General features: G+C 42.0%; 1 protein-coding gene across 1 annotated transcript in view; it reads left to right on the plus strand.

Moving 5' to 3' along the window:
* DYM (dymeclin) overlaps positions 1-14411 on the plus strand; it is a 167803-nt gene that overhangs the window by 58462 nt on the left and 94930 nt on the right. Inside the window, exons 9-11 of the mRNA XM_026039349.1 lie at positions 1038-1220; positions 4244-4422; positions 9735-9860. Of these exons, the coding sequence (XP_025895134.1) occupies positions 1038-1220; positions 4244-4422; positions 9735-9860 (488 nt within the window). The remainder of the gene's footprint in view (positions 1-1037; positions 1221-4243; positions 4423-9734; positions 9861-14411) is intronic.

Here is a 14411-nt window from a genome sequence, read left to right on the forward strand (position 1 = left end):
GGATTTATGGCTCTGATGAAGAGGAGTGAGGGGAGCCTTCGTCCTCCAGCACTGCCTCCTCCCCGTGCCGTTGCCCCATCCCTCTATAATAGGGCATGGAGCTAGTCAGGCGGCTTCGCTAGCAGGGCTGTAATTAAAAACAGAAATTCCAAATGCAGCATTATCATGTTGGAGTTAATTTTTTTAATGCTGTATATGTTACATTGGAAGGTTACTCGGCTTGTGTTTTGGGCCCAAGCACCACCTTTTGGGTGGGATAATCAGAGTTTTAGCAAGCAGTGTTCAGGAGCTGTGTGCATGTGTTATAGGGAGAAGAGGTGGATATATCCTAGCATGCAGCCTTAGTGTAGCTAGTCGGTGAATCACAAAGGGCTGATGTGGGATCGCTAGTTCTTTATGATGTTTTATGTGTTTCTACTTAAATTTTTGTGTGTGTAAAATGACTGTCATTTTTATGTTTTCTTATATAAGTATTTTAGAGGCAATTGTAATAAAAGCAAAGTGACAGTTCTTCAAGTGGAATCAGTCAGGCTGACTGGCTTCTGGCAGCATCACTAGTGATTTGTGTCCTCAACCTTTTGTGGCTTTTTAATTAGATTTTTAACTTCAAATTATTGCAAACACTTTGTACTTCCATACCTGTAACAAGGAGTCTCAGAGCAGTGCAAGCGGAGCATCGTGCTGCTTCAGGTTGTTTCATCTTCTGTCTGATCCTAAAAACAAAAGGCCAGCCCAACTAATAGCATAAAGCTCGAATTTAAATTGCTGTTAATCCTTTTTTCTCTTCTCCCCGGGAAGTTAGTTATTTGGTATTGTGCTGTCTGCGCACAAGTAATGGGCAGCAATGTTCTCTACAGGGCTCTAAATCCGGGTGTTCAACTTCAAGCAGTATTAGCATTTGTCACTGCTCTCTGCCTAAAACATAATGAGGTTATTGAACTTGGAATACGTAAGAAAAATGGTGGAATATGGACCAAGTTTGGATTACACCTGCTCTTTTCTAAGAGGATTGTGCTCTTTTGCCTCTTTCTCCCCAGCTGGCCTATGGACAGTGTTCACGCTGGGGGGAGTGGGCAGCAAAGCGACGCCGCAGCTGGAGCAGTGCCCCCCTCTCGCTAACCAGAGTCTCCTGCTTCTGCTTGTCTTGGCCAACCTCACCGACGCGCCCGACACCCCGAATCCCTACAGACAAGCTATTATGTCCTTCAAGAACACGCAAGGTTTGTATTTGCTTTTAAGCATGCACTGATGAAAGTGAGGCACTGCAGTGCTGGGGATGCCTCTTCCTAAAACTTATCCAGTAAGCCCAGGGAGATGTAATAATCATTCCTCATTCTGGGAATTTTGTGGTGGAGCTCCTCAGCTGCTGGAATTTACTCAGAGGGGTGGAGAAGAACCAGACACGTTCTTTCTGGATGGATAAACTTTAGAAAGCTTCGCAGTTTTGTAAGATATAAATAAAAATGGGAGATATGGCAACAGACCAGCTGTCTGGAAGTCTGCAGAGGTCCCCTGGAACTTGATAGGACTTGGGGAATTTCTGGTTAGCAGGCACCGAGTTAGAGTTAAAATAAGCAATGGAATGGTCTTATCAGCTGAGTCAACGTAACAGACGTGTCCTTTCTTGTATTGGAAATGTTAGGAGAATTTGGCTAAATTTACTCTAAACACTTCTCCTCTAAGTATTGAGCAGGCTGAGCTCATTCACATCCTAATGTGGCCTTTTCATCTATCAAAGCTTTTTTTGACCAATTGAGATCCAGATCATCATACTTTTTTTTTTAAACCAGCTGATAGTTTGTATGAATAACTTCCTCTATAACTTTGTTTAATAACTTATACTCTAGTTGACTAATAACTACTAGTAGATAACTAGTAAGACTTCATTAAAAACTATTATTCATGAATCATTATAAATTTTTAAAAGCCTATTCATCAATTCTAGTCAAAATAGTTTGCCAACCTGTATTTTTCCTAAATGTGTATATTTAGAGTCACTTCTTATTGAGCAGGCAGAAACTTGTTTCCACCAGCAATATTCATATACCTGAGCTTAAATTTGATTCCTGTGAACTTTCTGAGAGTCTGGAAGAAAGAGAATGGTATGGAAAAGACAGGCTGGTTGCAGTAATAATGATCTATAGTATAATAATATAATAGGAAAACTGGCTTTTAAAAAGCAATTTATATAATTTAATGGAGACAGAGCTAATAAAATTCAGGATAGTTATCTTTTTTTTTTCCTAACTGCTCAAGAATATTTTAACTTTTCTTTTGGTTGCTTTAATATTCTGTACAATCATACAGGATTTATTGCTGTTGCTGCATTCCATAAGCTTTTTAATAATATTTAGAAAAGAGCTTACTGTTCTTTAAGGTCTTCTCTAGTAAAATATATAGCGCTATAAATGCAAATGATGCAGTGTATAAATTCATTTAAGAGGAGCTGGAAGGTCAGTGGACTCTCCACAGTTAATGATGGGTGGCATCAGCATCCTTAATGAAGCACTGATCTGATTTTACTGCCCACGTCGAAATTTTACCTGGGAAAGAAGAATATTAACGTGAAAGATGAGTGTTTTCCAGCAGCCAGTCCATAATGATGACTGGGGTTTGAAGGAGAGAGGAGGAAATGGGAATTAAGGGAAAAGGCACAAGGGATGCGGAGGAGGCTGCGCTGCCAATGCCGGCGGAGTGGGGAGCTGCTGCCACCACATCCTCGGTGCAGAGCTGGGAGCTTCTGCAGGAAGGAAGATGTTTGGCATCAGTGTTTCCTTTTTCTGGTTTTTTTTGGTTCTGCTTTTTCCCGTGGTTCTCCTGCACAGAGGCCAGGAGTCCGTCTCTGGAGTGGCTGCTGCACGAGCCGGCTCCCGGAAATCCGCTGGGAGCTGTGGCTCTCCTTGGGTTCCTACAGCCCTTCCAAACACCGTGGTTTTTCCTCCCCAAAAAGGTTGAGGGTGTTCAAAATAAGTGGCCATTGCCATGAGCATCCCCATCTGACAACTGTCCTGAGCAATCAGTAGCTCTTGGGAAACTCCACTGGCATCATCCACCAAAAAGAAGAGGAAAAGTGGCCAGCGCTTATTTCAGTGAGTGAAATTTCTGTACTTCGACCAGCACAGAAGTTTAAGCTTGGTAGGAAGTCACGGAGCCGTGCAGTTTGTGTTGGCTCCCAGTTCCTGTCCCTGGGCACCCTACTGCTGCAGATGCTCCCGTGATTTTTCATGGAGATGCAGCATCCTTGGGGCTTTGGGAAAGGGAAGACTCAAATGCGGTATTGCTGCCTAGCTTGCCTGCTCTTGCAGTGCAAACTGAAGGGCTTGTCAAATAGCAAGTTTTGAAATTGGAGTACTTTGTTCTTTTTCTTCATTTTTAGAGGCTTTTCTCCCTTAAAATCCCTTCTGTCTAAAAATTACTCTGCAAAAGGTACTTCTGCCATTCTACAGGAGAGCTTTTCTCAGTTCATGCACTTCTTTTTCTCCTCAAAGCAAGTAAAGAATTCAGAAATCCATAGTAGGGTCTAGGGGATTTTAGTTAAATTCTTCAACTTTTGGCATCTTATTTATAGCAATGAAGCAATTTTTAATTCCAGACAATAACGTACTTGAGCACCCGAACAGTTGCTATCCCCATAATACACTTTTGCCATGAAATTGCTATTTTTCTATGTGCTTAGCTTTTTGTATTCTCAGAAAGGAGAACTTCATACTGTTGTGAGAAGACTTTGGGAACAGAAATCTCATCTGGTTTATGTCACTTCCAGCTCTGCCACAGCTTATACTGTACATGTGAACAAGCTGCTGCTACTTGGAGTGTCGCTAGACTTTGTGACACGTCGTTTTAAATCATATTTAATTACACCATTAAAGAAATATCCTGCATATTTAACAGTCCTGCAACACTCTCAGTGCAGGAATTGTTTTCTTTTTTAAATAGCAAGGGCTGTCTAGAAGATCACAGCACTTTTATTTTAAAAAAGGCTGTCTTGTGCAGATGCAGGTGTCTCCCCAGCTCTCACCTGGGAGAACAGCCTCAGCTTTCGGACACCACTGAAGCTCTCTGAGGTTTTATGGCCATTGGTGACATTAGTCTCAAATTATATGTTTTTTCCCCCCTTTCTTACTGTGATTGTAGAAAATGTTTCACCTAGGGATTTTATAAAATAAACAAAGGTTTATTTGTTAATATTTACTTAATATAAGCTTTTTTTTGGTAAATATGGCTTTTGGTTTCTTTATTTCAGATAACACAGCCTTTTCTTCATCGAACCCGCATGCTTTCCAAATTAATTTTAACAGCCTGTACACAGCTTTGTGTGAGCAGCAGAAATCAGATCAAGCGACTCTTCTTCTGTACATGCTTCTGCATCAGAACGGCAACGTGCGCACGTACGTCCTGGCCCGCACGGACATAGAGAACCTTGTAAGTATTGACCTGTTGCCTCATGCTCCAGAGGGATGGATCCAGGGAAGCTTTCATGCGGCTGGCTGTTCGTGTTCCCCATTCTAAGGCAGCACCAGCTCTGACCAACTCATCCACCTTCATTTTATCATCTCAGGAGGGTTGTGCAGACCACGGGGCTGCAGGGAAGGTAGCTGCTACCTGAGGCTGCCAGCCTGCCTGTCCCTAATGGCACTGCCAGTCTGAGCCAGCTGAAGGCTGCTGACCTCTGGGCATGCTGAGAGAAACTGATTACAGATACTGCCCTACTCATGACTTTGGTTTTTGTTTTTCGGATGTTCAGGCCAAAAAGCAAGCTTACTGGGTGTGATTATGTGTAATAGCTAACAATATGACCTGGGACTTCACTAGTATGACAAGTGTCCTACAGAGTTGACCTGTGCAAGTGTCTGAGACTGAAGTTCCTCGAGGACTAGTGGTTTTCCTTTAGAAATGCAACCAGACTGTCATTTTAGCTGTTTTGAGATGAGGTTGTGGTTGATGGCCAATGTAACAGCCACCTGGCGTGGGTTTTTTTGTAGGTTATAAATTAGCTTGTGCCTTCCCCTATGTTTAGCAATGTCACAAACGGCTTGAAGAAATTTTTCTTATTAAAAAGCTTTCTTTTAGAAAGATAATGGCTGTCTACGGGAATTGGTAACAGGACAGGGAGCCTTTTTCATTTTAATAACTGAAAATCTGCCAGATAATTAGATCCCATGCATGTTTGATGGCAGCTGTGCAATGAGCTTGGTCGCCATCCAAGTTCTAGCAGATAAATACGTTGCTAAAATCTGAGCTGATAGACACCACTGTTGGCAAACGCGAGCAAGATGGTTGATAGTGAACTAGTGATTCAAGACTGAACTCCTCTGTGGTCTGTTGCAGGTTGTTGAGGCTGGGGCTGAGTCATTTTGCATGAATATTGTGGACAAATTGCCACGTTTAGTTTTCTGGGCTGTTGGTACATGGTATGACATGTTTCACAGCTGCTAAACTTACAAATTTATTCTGTCTCTGGAAAAATAAAGGCTGGGGTGTGTTTGTGTTATTGTATAATTATGGTATTTCATATATTGTAAAGCTTCCAGAAAAAGCACAAGGTGTGTATGTCAAAACAGCTTCAGATGCAGATGCTCAAGCGTTCTGCCATGGGGGAGATTATCGTGTATTAGCACCTGTCTTTCCTCCCACTCTCAGAAAGAAAAGAAAAAAAAATCAGCAAAAACCTTTCAGCAATCTCAGAAGTAAAAAGCAACACTAAAAAGTTGGTTTTCTGAGAAAAATTGAGAAAATTGGGGAAAAGAATTACTGCAGAGTTAAAGGTGTATTCCATTTGAAGACCAAAATGTGAAATCCGTCTGCCCTGTCCTGTATTATCCCTTCTTTTGTGTTACTTTTCATGCATTTGGTTGTTCTTTGTGGCCATCATTGACACCTTGGAACAATCTGCTCGCTGCTAGCAAGCTGGTAGATAAGGCAGAGCAGCAAGCAATGAGGAAGAGCAATTTTCCTAGGAACAAAAAGCCTGGAGCGCATCCTGAAGCATCTGAGAAGGCTTGAAGGGGATTAAGTAGACCAAGAAATCGTGATCTCCCTGTTCCAACTCTGTGCTAAAAGGGGCTAATTCACTCTGGAAATCGTAAATAAGACAACAGGGCAGGAATTTGAAGCTGCATTTTCTGCTTCTGTATACGGCAGCACCATAGGAGTGGTGTGAACATTCTCCATGCTATTGTGGTGTTGCACCAACATCTCCATATTTACGGACTATTAAAAAAAAATGCAGCAAGTGTAGGCAAACATTTTTTCCCCCTTAAAAAAAAATAAAAAGAAAAACAACAACTGTGAAGACTTACTGTTCGAGGCTCAGAAAGCTGATCTTGTTCAGTTTGTCAGCAAGAGGTTTAAGAAGTGCCTGGATGTGTAAGTAGCTTCCAGGGAGAAAGGCTGAGCGGAAAGGATTTGCAGGGAAAGGTACCGTAAGGAGCAGAGGCTGCAAGTCCGATCCCCCAACCTGCGAGATGGGAACAAACCAGTTCAGGTAATGGGCTCGTTGGAGGAACTGCCGGCAGACGAGGCTGTCTTTGAGCCGAGGGCGGATGAGTTTTTGGAAGGCCGGGGCTGTGCAGGGTGAATGTCCGTGATGCACGAGAGAGCAGGTCCGCAGGCACGCCGAGTCCTTGGAACCTCGCAGGGGGCACAGATTCTTGCTGTTCTGCCTGGCTTGATGCAATCTTGCCTTTTCCCCCCGATTTTTTTTAGTACCTGCAGATATTGATGCCCAAGAAGCATCGCTGGTCAATGTTCTGTGTGTTTTCCTAGCTTTTGCTCTAATTTATCTTTACTCTTTTGGGGTCTTGTTTTTGTTTAATTCATAGATTGATGCAACGTGAGGGGTTTTTTTAACCGTTTTAACAAGTTCTATCTCAGCTTCCTTGTTTGTGCATGAATCTACAACCAATTTGAACATAAACTTAATCTTCAATTATTCTATATATTGCTTTATCATTAATAATGCAGCATATAGAATTGTTTTACACCTCTGGTGCTTTCAGGGATGTGCCTGGCTGGAATTTGGCTCTGTTACTGAAAGCCTGTGCGGAGATGCTCCAGGAAGCGATGGGACCAGTAAAACAGGGGCAATCAACAATTTTTTTCCTTGACATAGTGTCATGGCTTGCATCTGTGAAGCCTTCTCCTCTTTGTAGAAGCAGATAATGTCGCTCTTCCAGCGAAAATCACTAGTGGGATATCTAGCTGTGCGAAAGGAGGGCTTTCAGTTGACCACTTTTTGCTTTGGATGCTGAGCTTGCAGTGATGCTCCATTTGCTGCCGTGTTTTGTTGCAGCCCAACGTGATTAGATCAAAATGATGTATATGATGATGCCTTTACATCAGCTGATAATATGGCACTGCTTCCTCAGAGGCTTTCCTTGGGGTGAAGCACACTGCTCCTGCAAGGCTGTGATGCCTTGTGTTGGGTCCATCCCTACCAATGAGCCATGATAAAACTTTGCCCTTGACTTTGCACTGTAATTCCAGTGCTGGATTTTCACCTGCCCCTTGCTTTGAGTTGCTTTTTAATGGGGAGCTGCTCCTTAGTAAAATGTTAGCATTAAAGGCTGCTCCTGATGGAGGAGTGCACGTAGAAGTGGAGTGATACCAGGTTCATGTGTATTGACAAAAGAGTCTGCAATTCAGAACGTGCTTGTTGCCTGTTTTTGTAGCTTCTGCAAGCAGAGAATTGCTCGTTGGACAGACAGTCGGAATGTGCCCAAGTTTTCTGAATTAAGAGCTGAATCACTGTAATATTTCTTATAACCAAGACACCTATTTGGATGAGTCTTCCTTGCCATGAGAGCCACACCAAGTGTGATGGACACCGGGGGCTGCAGGCTGCCCTGCACCCGGCCACCCCTGCCAGTTCCCCGAGAGAGGGCCAAATTTTGCTTTGTGTGTATAGTATAAAAGTGTAGAAATGCAGTTCAGTTATAATTCTATGCAAGTTTTATCATCATTAGAATTCTGTCTTTATTTTGCATTGTGACTATTTTTTAAATGCTGTCTGGTTACGTTATTTTTCTTCTGGTAGTAGCACTACTGGGGTGCCAGGCATAACCAAAGGTCTGGATAGGTCTTTCCCTGGCACAGCAATTTGTGTGCAAAGGAAAAGGTGTTTGCAGGGGGAAAAGATAGAGGAGCTCTAGGAATTGATCCAATTTTGTATATGAGAGAGACATGCAGGGAAGGAAGCCTGGACATGGGGATTTGGAGAGTTGGGATAAGGCCTCCCAGCATTATTCTGGGGGGATTTTGAGCTAAGTCCTGTGACACGTAGACCCTCCCATCACTTAACCAAACAACTCTGGTGACGTTATGTCCTCTGGAAGTAACTGCTCCTTCCCCCAGCATATTGGAGCCTTCGTATAGAGGAAGGCGGAACGTTGGAGGTTACTTATAAATCAACCTCAATTTCAGCAGAAGAGAGACATTTCATAAGGATCCTTTGAGATTGGAAAGGAAGGACTTTGGGAAGACACAACTATTTTCCCTCGCTTTGTTTTTGTTGTGGGATGGCCTTGCCCCCGGGCAAAGCATCCTCAGAAGGTTTTGTGGCCTGCAGAGCTTAGATCAACCTCCGTGGGCCGCCCAGAAAGCGGGCGAAGCGCGTTCAATGTGGTCCAACTGCTTTGGAGCTTGTTGATTTTTAACGGAACGTTCTGGCCATCGCGGAGCTCGCGCTGCACCCGAGAGTCCTGGCCTGGCCCCAGAAGAGGTTTCACATGATTCATCCGGCTTCACTCGGCTTGTTTTTAAAAACAGCAACCCGTTAGGTGGCTCGATCTCTTGGAATGAGCTTGGCGTCTCATTCATTATCTTGGAATTAAGAGGTGGAGAAAAAAAAACCACCTCTACACATTCCTTTTAATTTTTTCCAGGGTATTTTATGATTTAGGCCTATTTCTACAGCTTGGGGAAGACGCCTCACCCCGATCCAGTGGAAAGCTCATTTTCTATTGGTAAAGAGACAATCATCTGGATTAAGTTTAGAATAATGTTCAGGTATGCTTGCTGTGGCAATGAAATCTCCTTTTCATGATTATTGCAAGGCTTTGGCTGAAGCCGTTCATCCTGGTGGAAATGTTGCAAGACCTTGGGCTGAACTCTCGTAATAGTGTCAGTTCTTCTTGGCTTCGTGTCATCTCAAATTAGAAAAACAGGCCTTTTCTAGCTTTCAACCCAACCCAAACTGGTTCCCTCCTAGGATTATCTCCATACAGCAAACTAGGAGCTGAACTTCAGGTCCTAGAAGGACTCTGTGCACCTCAGGTGTCATATGCCTGGCCGTGGCTGGTGAGGATGGTCATTTCAGATGATAATGCATCCTTGCATTGACAAATATGGTCAGAAACAACTGTTTCCCTCTTTAAACTGGTGGAGATCTTGCTTAATAATAGTTTTTCCCCCCCTATATTTCAGAGGGAAAGTGAAACTTTGAGTAACTGGTATGGCTGGAAACCTCATTTATTAGGAATTGAAATTCCAGGTCTCACCACAAGCAAGCATTTGTTTTAGCCTCCATGGTGGAGACCGAAGAAAACAGATGGAAGGTGTTTGAAGGGTTTACGTCAGGGCTTAGGGGTGGTTGTTTCTAGAGGGAGTGATCCCAGTGCTACCATCAAGGGACAGGGTGATACAAGGGAGGTTTCTAATCTCCTCCATCTCCTCTCTACTGTCTGAGGAGCTTGAAAACCAAACTAATATCCCCTTTTATTTTTCCTTCCCTAAAGGTTTTGCCAATCCTCGAGATCCTCTATCACGTTGAAGAAAGGAACTCACACCATGTTTACATGGCTCTCATAATTCTGTTGATCCTTACAGAGGATGATGGCTTCAACAGATCCATCCATGAAGTGGTGAGTTGCTGCTTTGGTAAATACTTTTTCAGAGCTATGAATCATTTAAATGCCTCTTTCTATACAAATGCCTCTGCATACCTAGCTGACCAGTTCCTTAGGTTGGTTAGGCTGGATATGTTCTTCTGGATTTGATGGCTTATACATATTTTTTTTCTGTAAAAAACAGTAAACCAAAGTCAGAAGTGTCTTCTCCAAACTTTCCCTGGTAAAATGAGCAAAAACATTCCCCCTTATAAAGGAGATACTGCATATATATGTTGTTTTTTCCTCTTTCAGGTGTTTCCTCAGGCACATTAGCACAGTAATAGGCAGGCTGCCTCAGAGATGATGAAAGTTTGCCACGGAAGTGGTGGGGAGAGTGGAGGGAGAAAAACAGGCAACTTCTTAAATTTTCTCTTTAGAAAAAGCAGCTCTGCTCAACCAGTTTGATTCAGCTGCGAGGAGTTTTTAGCTGGAGTTTTATTTTCCAAACGGAATGTTACTTCCTCTCTTGGCATCCCTTTTCTGTCTTTCTGCTAGATTAATATCTCTTTTATGTTGTCCATATAATATGATTCAAATTTTGACTAGCTTTGGCCCTTGACCATCTGTGCTGGAGAGTACCTTGGATAATTATGTTCTAGTTTCCTAGCTTCTCAAGCTTCCATAATGCAGATGATGTCTGTGTTGATTTTATTTGTTTTTCTGGCTGGGACGTGGAAACTGAATTATGTGCAACTAATGAAATGTAAAATGCTGGAAGCAAAATATCTGGGTATCTAAACAGATTTTTTTTTCTCTCAGGTAAACTACAAACTGTAGCCTTTTTCAGAGGGAATGTGACATTTTCCCTTGGTGACAAATGCCAGAGGTGTGCAGCATTTAATTTCTGAAATCTCAGATTATTTTATATACTTCTATATGTAGAAAGCAAGAAAAATTGGCATTTATATATATATATATATATATATTTTCTTGAGCACATTTTAGGGAGAACTCCTGCAGTAAATATGCAGATGATGGAAATAACATTTTTCTGAAGATTTCCTTCTGTACCCCCTTCACATCTTGAACCTAGATGGGCACCTTGTGTGCAGGTAGTGGGTATATTGTGTCTCATATCACTAAGTCATTTACCTTGGATCATAAATTGATCTTTTTGAGGGATACAGCCTGCAAGCTCCACTGCTGCCTCATGGTCTCTTCCCTCATCTTTCTTCATTCCCTTTGAAAGCAGATGGTCTTTCAACAAATTCCTTGCTGGATAAGTAAAAGTGGAAGATTTCCCTCAAATTGTTAATGAGAATCCAACTGTGGAATGAAAGCATAAATCAAGTTTCCTGGTCCAGTTTGTTCTTGCCTTTGCAGCTCTCCCTGCCAATATAGTTGTGGTGCTTTCTGTGTAATGTGGATATTATTTTACTACTTCTATTTTAATGGAGAAAAAAAAATATTTTGTTCCTCTTACCCTGCCTTTACTGCATATTCTTAGCCTCAGTGTCCCAGGGATGGGCTGGTGCAATGAAGGAAGAATAGGTCCTCTTCTCATGCAAAAATAAGCTTTGTACCTTGAAAGTCATCTGAATAAACTATGATGTAAGAGGAAAAAGAGTCAGTGACTGTGATATGGAGAATTTCTTTTTTTCAAGAAAATGTGTAATCTGTCATGCTCCAAAAACAACAATGAAAAGATACCTTGCTGATCTGCAAAGTTCACTGTCTACATTGGTGAACTTTGCAGAAGGCTGTGAATATGAGAATGCAAATGTGAGCCTTGCATCTCAGCTGGGGAACAGCTAGTGACCGGATCTGCTGCTGGTGGGGACCTGTGGACCTAGGATGGGCTAGAAGTACAGTTAGTCATCCACTTTTCCTTTGAGTGTGAAGGAGATGCAGAATTTACTGGCACATGGTTCCCTCACCTATCCTTTGGAATAATCATGTGAATGTGCCTTCATAGGACAGGGTTACCTTTCAAAAATGCTGTACAAACTAAGGATTTAGTCTCATATTTTCTTAAATATTAAGGACACAACTCCTAGAGGCTGAGAGGGTTTCACAAGGAAGTAAAATAGTGTGAGAAAATGATATATGTAACCCTAAAACACGACTATCCAGCATCAGTAGTACAACCACAGTTTACTTTATTTCACTACAAGTATTTACCACATTTTAGCAACTGCAACAGGAATTTATTTTTCCATTGCTTGGCTGAAGTATGAAGAAAAATAAGGATTTGATGCATTTTAGGTCAGCTTGTTTTTCCCTCCACTGCCTTGTGTGCCGTGTAATGTTCCTATATGCAGCATGACCATACAGCCCATTCAGGGGATATATTGCTTTGTGGTATCACACCCACATTTATTTATTGATTTTTTTTTTTTTTTTTTAATTAATTTTAGCAAGCCCAGTTTTGTAAATCTTGTGATTATAGCGACTGGTAAAGAGTTTAGGAAACCACGGAAACTCTTGACTGCTGAAGCATTTTTGTTTAAAATAAATGTGGTCCTAACCGCCCGGAAAGTATGATCAGAAACATAGGTCCTCTTCCTGCAACAGCTTTAATGCAAGATGTCTCTGTAGCCGCACAGAGACCAAATTCTTTCTCTAATAACAACAACAGGATAAACTAGTCAATGTGAGAGCTCCGTAAATGGACAACTATTGGTGTTTCTCCAAAAAAAAAGAGATCAGATCTCTAACTGAAATAGCAACCTATAGTACTACTGTAGTACTTTATTTTGTAGTAAATGGTGGCAAACTATGGAAATGACAGTGTAAATGTTTTATTTTCACTATGTAAAAACAAACAACTAAACAAAAGCCTAGCAAGCTGTTATGGGAAACTAAGGCTGAAGGTCTCAGTGCACATCGGAGTGAACCATTAGGCCAGTTGTTGTGATATGAGAAGTCCACAACGGAGTTTCTCTCGTTTTTGACTAAAAAGATCGATTTCAGGTGAGGTCTTTGGAGGTCACTGGGCATGAGGACCAGCGGATCTCGTTTTTTCTCCTCACAGTGGGATAAAAACAAATTGTGAAAACATAGTCTTTTGTGAAACAAAATTCTGGGTTTTGACCTAGGTGCACCTGCAGCTAGCTGTTCACATACTGCTTTGTAACCTCTCTTCAATGAGAAAAGAAAAAGAGAAACTCAGTTTTTAAGTTATTGCAACTACACATGCTGAATACGTTTTGATGGACTACTTTACAAATTTAATTTCAATAAAACTAGCTGTTGTTGGATATATCATTCTTAGCACGTTCAGGCTTTTCAATATTTGTTTCCATTTTCTTTTCCACTTCAAAATATGGCTGCTGAGAGATGGTCATTGCATAACTTCTGCAGTTGCTCAGCACTGATGTTGCTTTGATATTGGTTGGTTCTCTTTATTTATGATGAAAAATAGACTGCAAAGGAATTACGTTTGGCCACAGTGGATCCCGAAAGGAGTTGGTAAGAGGAACCAGATTTCCCAACTGCCAACTGCTGTCTACAACTGCTGCTCACTTCTCTGCTACTTTAGTTATTTAGTTGTCATGTCTTGTAGTCCACCCTGGGTTTCATTACTGTGGTTTCAGAAGCCATATTCTTTCCATCCATTTTGCAGAAATAATAGTTTAGGTTGATTTATACCTTTGTAGGATAAAAATTAATATTACTGGCTTCATTCTTTGCATGTGTAGAAGAGCAAGATATATAGGATTTTTTTGTGTGTATATACACAGATATATCTGAATATCTCGATACTCTTTAACTTGGCCTGAATGTGTTGCTAAGCCTCTGTAGGTGGGTTATTAGGGGAGAAGGTGTGTTCAGAGTTGAAGATGAGCAGAGCTGCGTTGAGTGCTCTAATCTTGTCACAAGGTCGTATCTAGGATTGAAAACATATCTTGACATCTTCCAAGTTGTCTATAAACTTTTCATACTTAAAAAAAATTGATGTGTGGTTAGGCCTGGCTGTGTAAGGAGCATGGGATTGGGTACAAGTGGAGAAAGAGAGAGAGATTTGTTAAAAAATGGGTGAGAAATGGGATTGCTGAGCCAAGAAATGAGAAAAGGGGGAGGACTGGAGCACAGCGACAAAGAGTCATGGAATCCTTAAGGTTGAAAGGGACCTTTAGAGATCATCTAGTCCAGTGTAGCACCGTCCAGTGCTACAGGAGGTGAAGTCAGACCACTTCCAGATGAGGAGAAGGGTGGGAAACGAAGAGGGAGGCTGGGAAGAGGGAGATCTGGGAAGCAATAGATCAGCTGGCCAGGGAATGGGTGCAGGGAGGGAGAACAGGGTGGCTGAAGGAACGAAGGACATGGTGGGGCAGGCAGGTCCGTGCTTCGCTTGGTGGGAAGGACATCCAGAAGGAACGTTCACCAAAGCGGCTGGGAAGCCACATGAGCCCAGGTTCATCCATGGGGAGAGGCTGCCTTCCCTATTCCACTCCTAAGGAAAAGCTTCCAGGTGATATCATCAGTAAACTGATGTTTTATCCCAGGATAAGTCCACTTTATCTCAGAGGAGGGAGAAAGGCAATCCTTGGGCATCGTTTTAGAGCATGCCTCTGTATGTTT

The sequence above is a fragment of the Nothoprocta perdicaria genome, unplaced genomic scaffold (genome assembly GCF_003342845.1).
Source record: "Nothoprocta perdicaria isolate Ctin4 unplaced genomic scaffold, notPer1 scaffold_10, whole genome shotgun sequence".
Classification (NCBI taxonomy): Eukaryota; Metazoa; Chordata; class Aves; order Tinamiformes; family Tinamidae; genus Nothoprocta; species Nothoprocta perdicaria.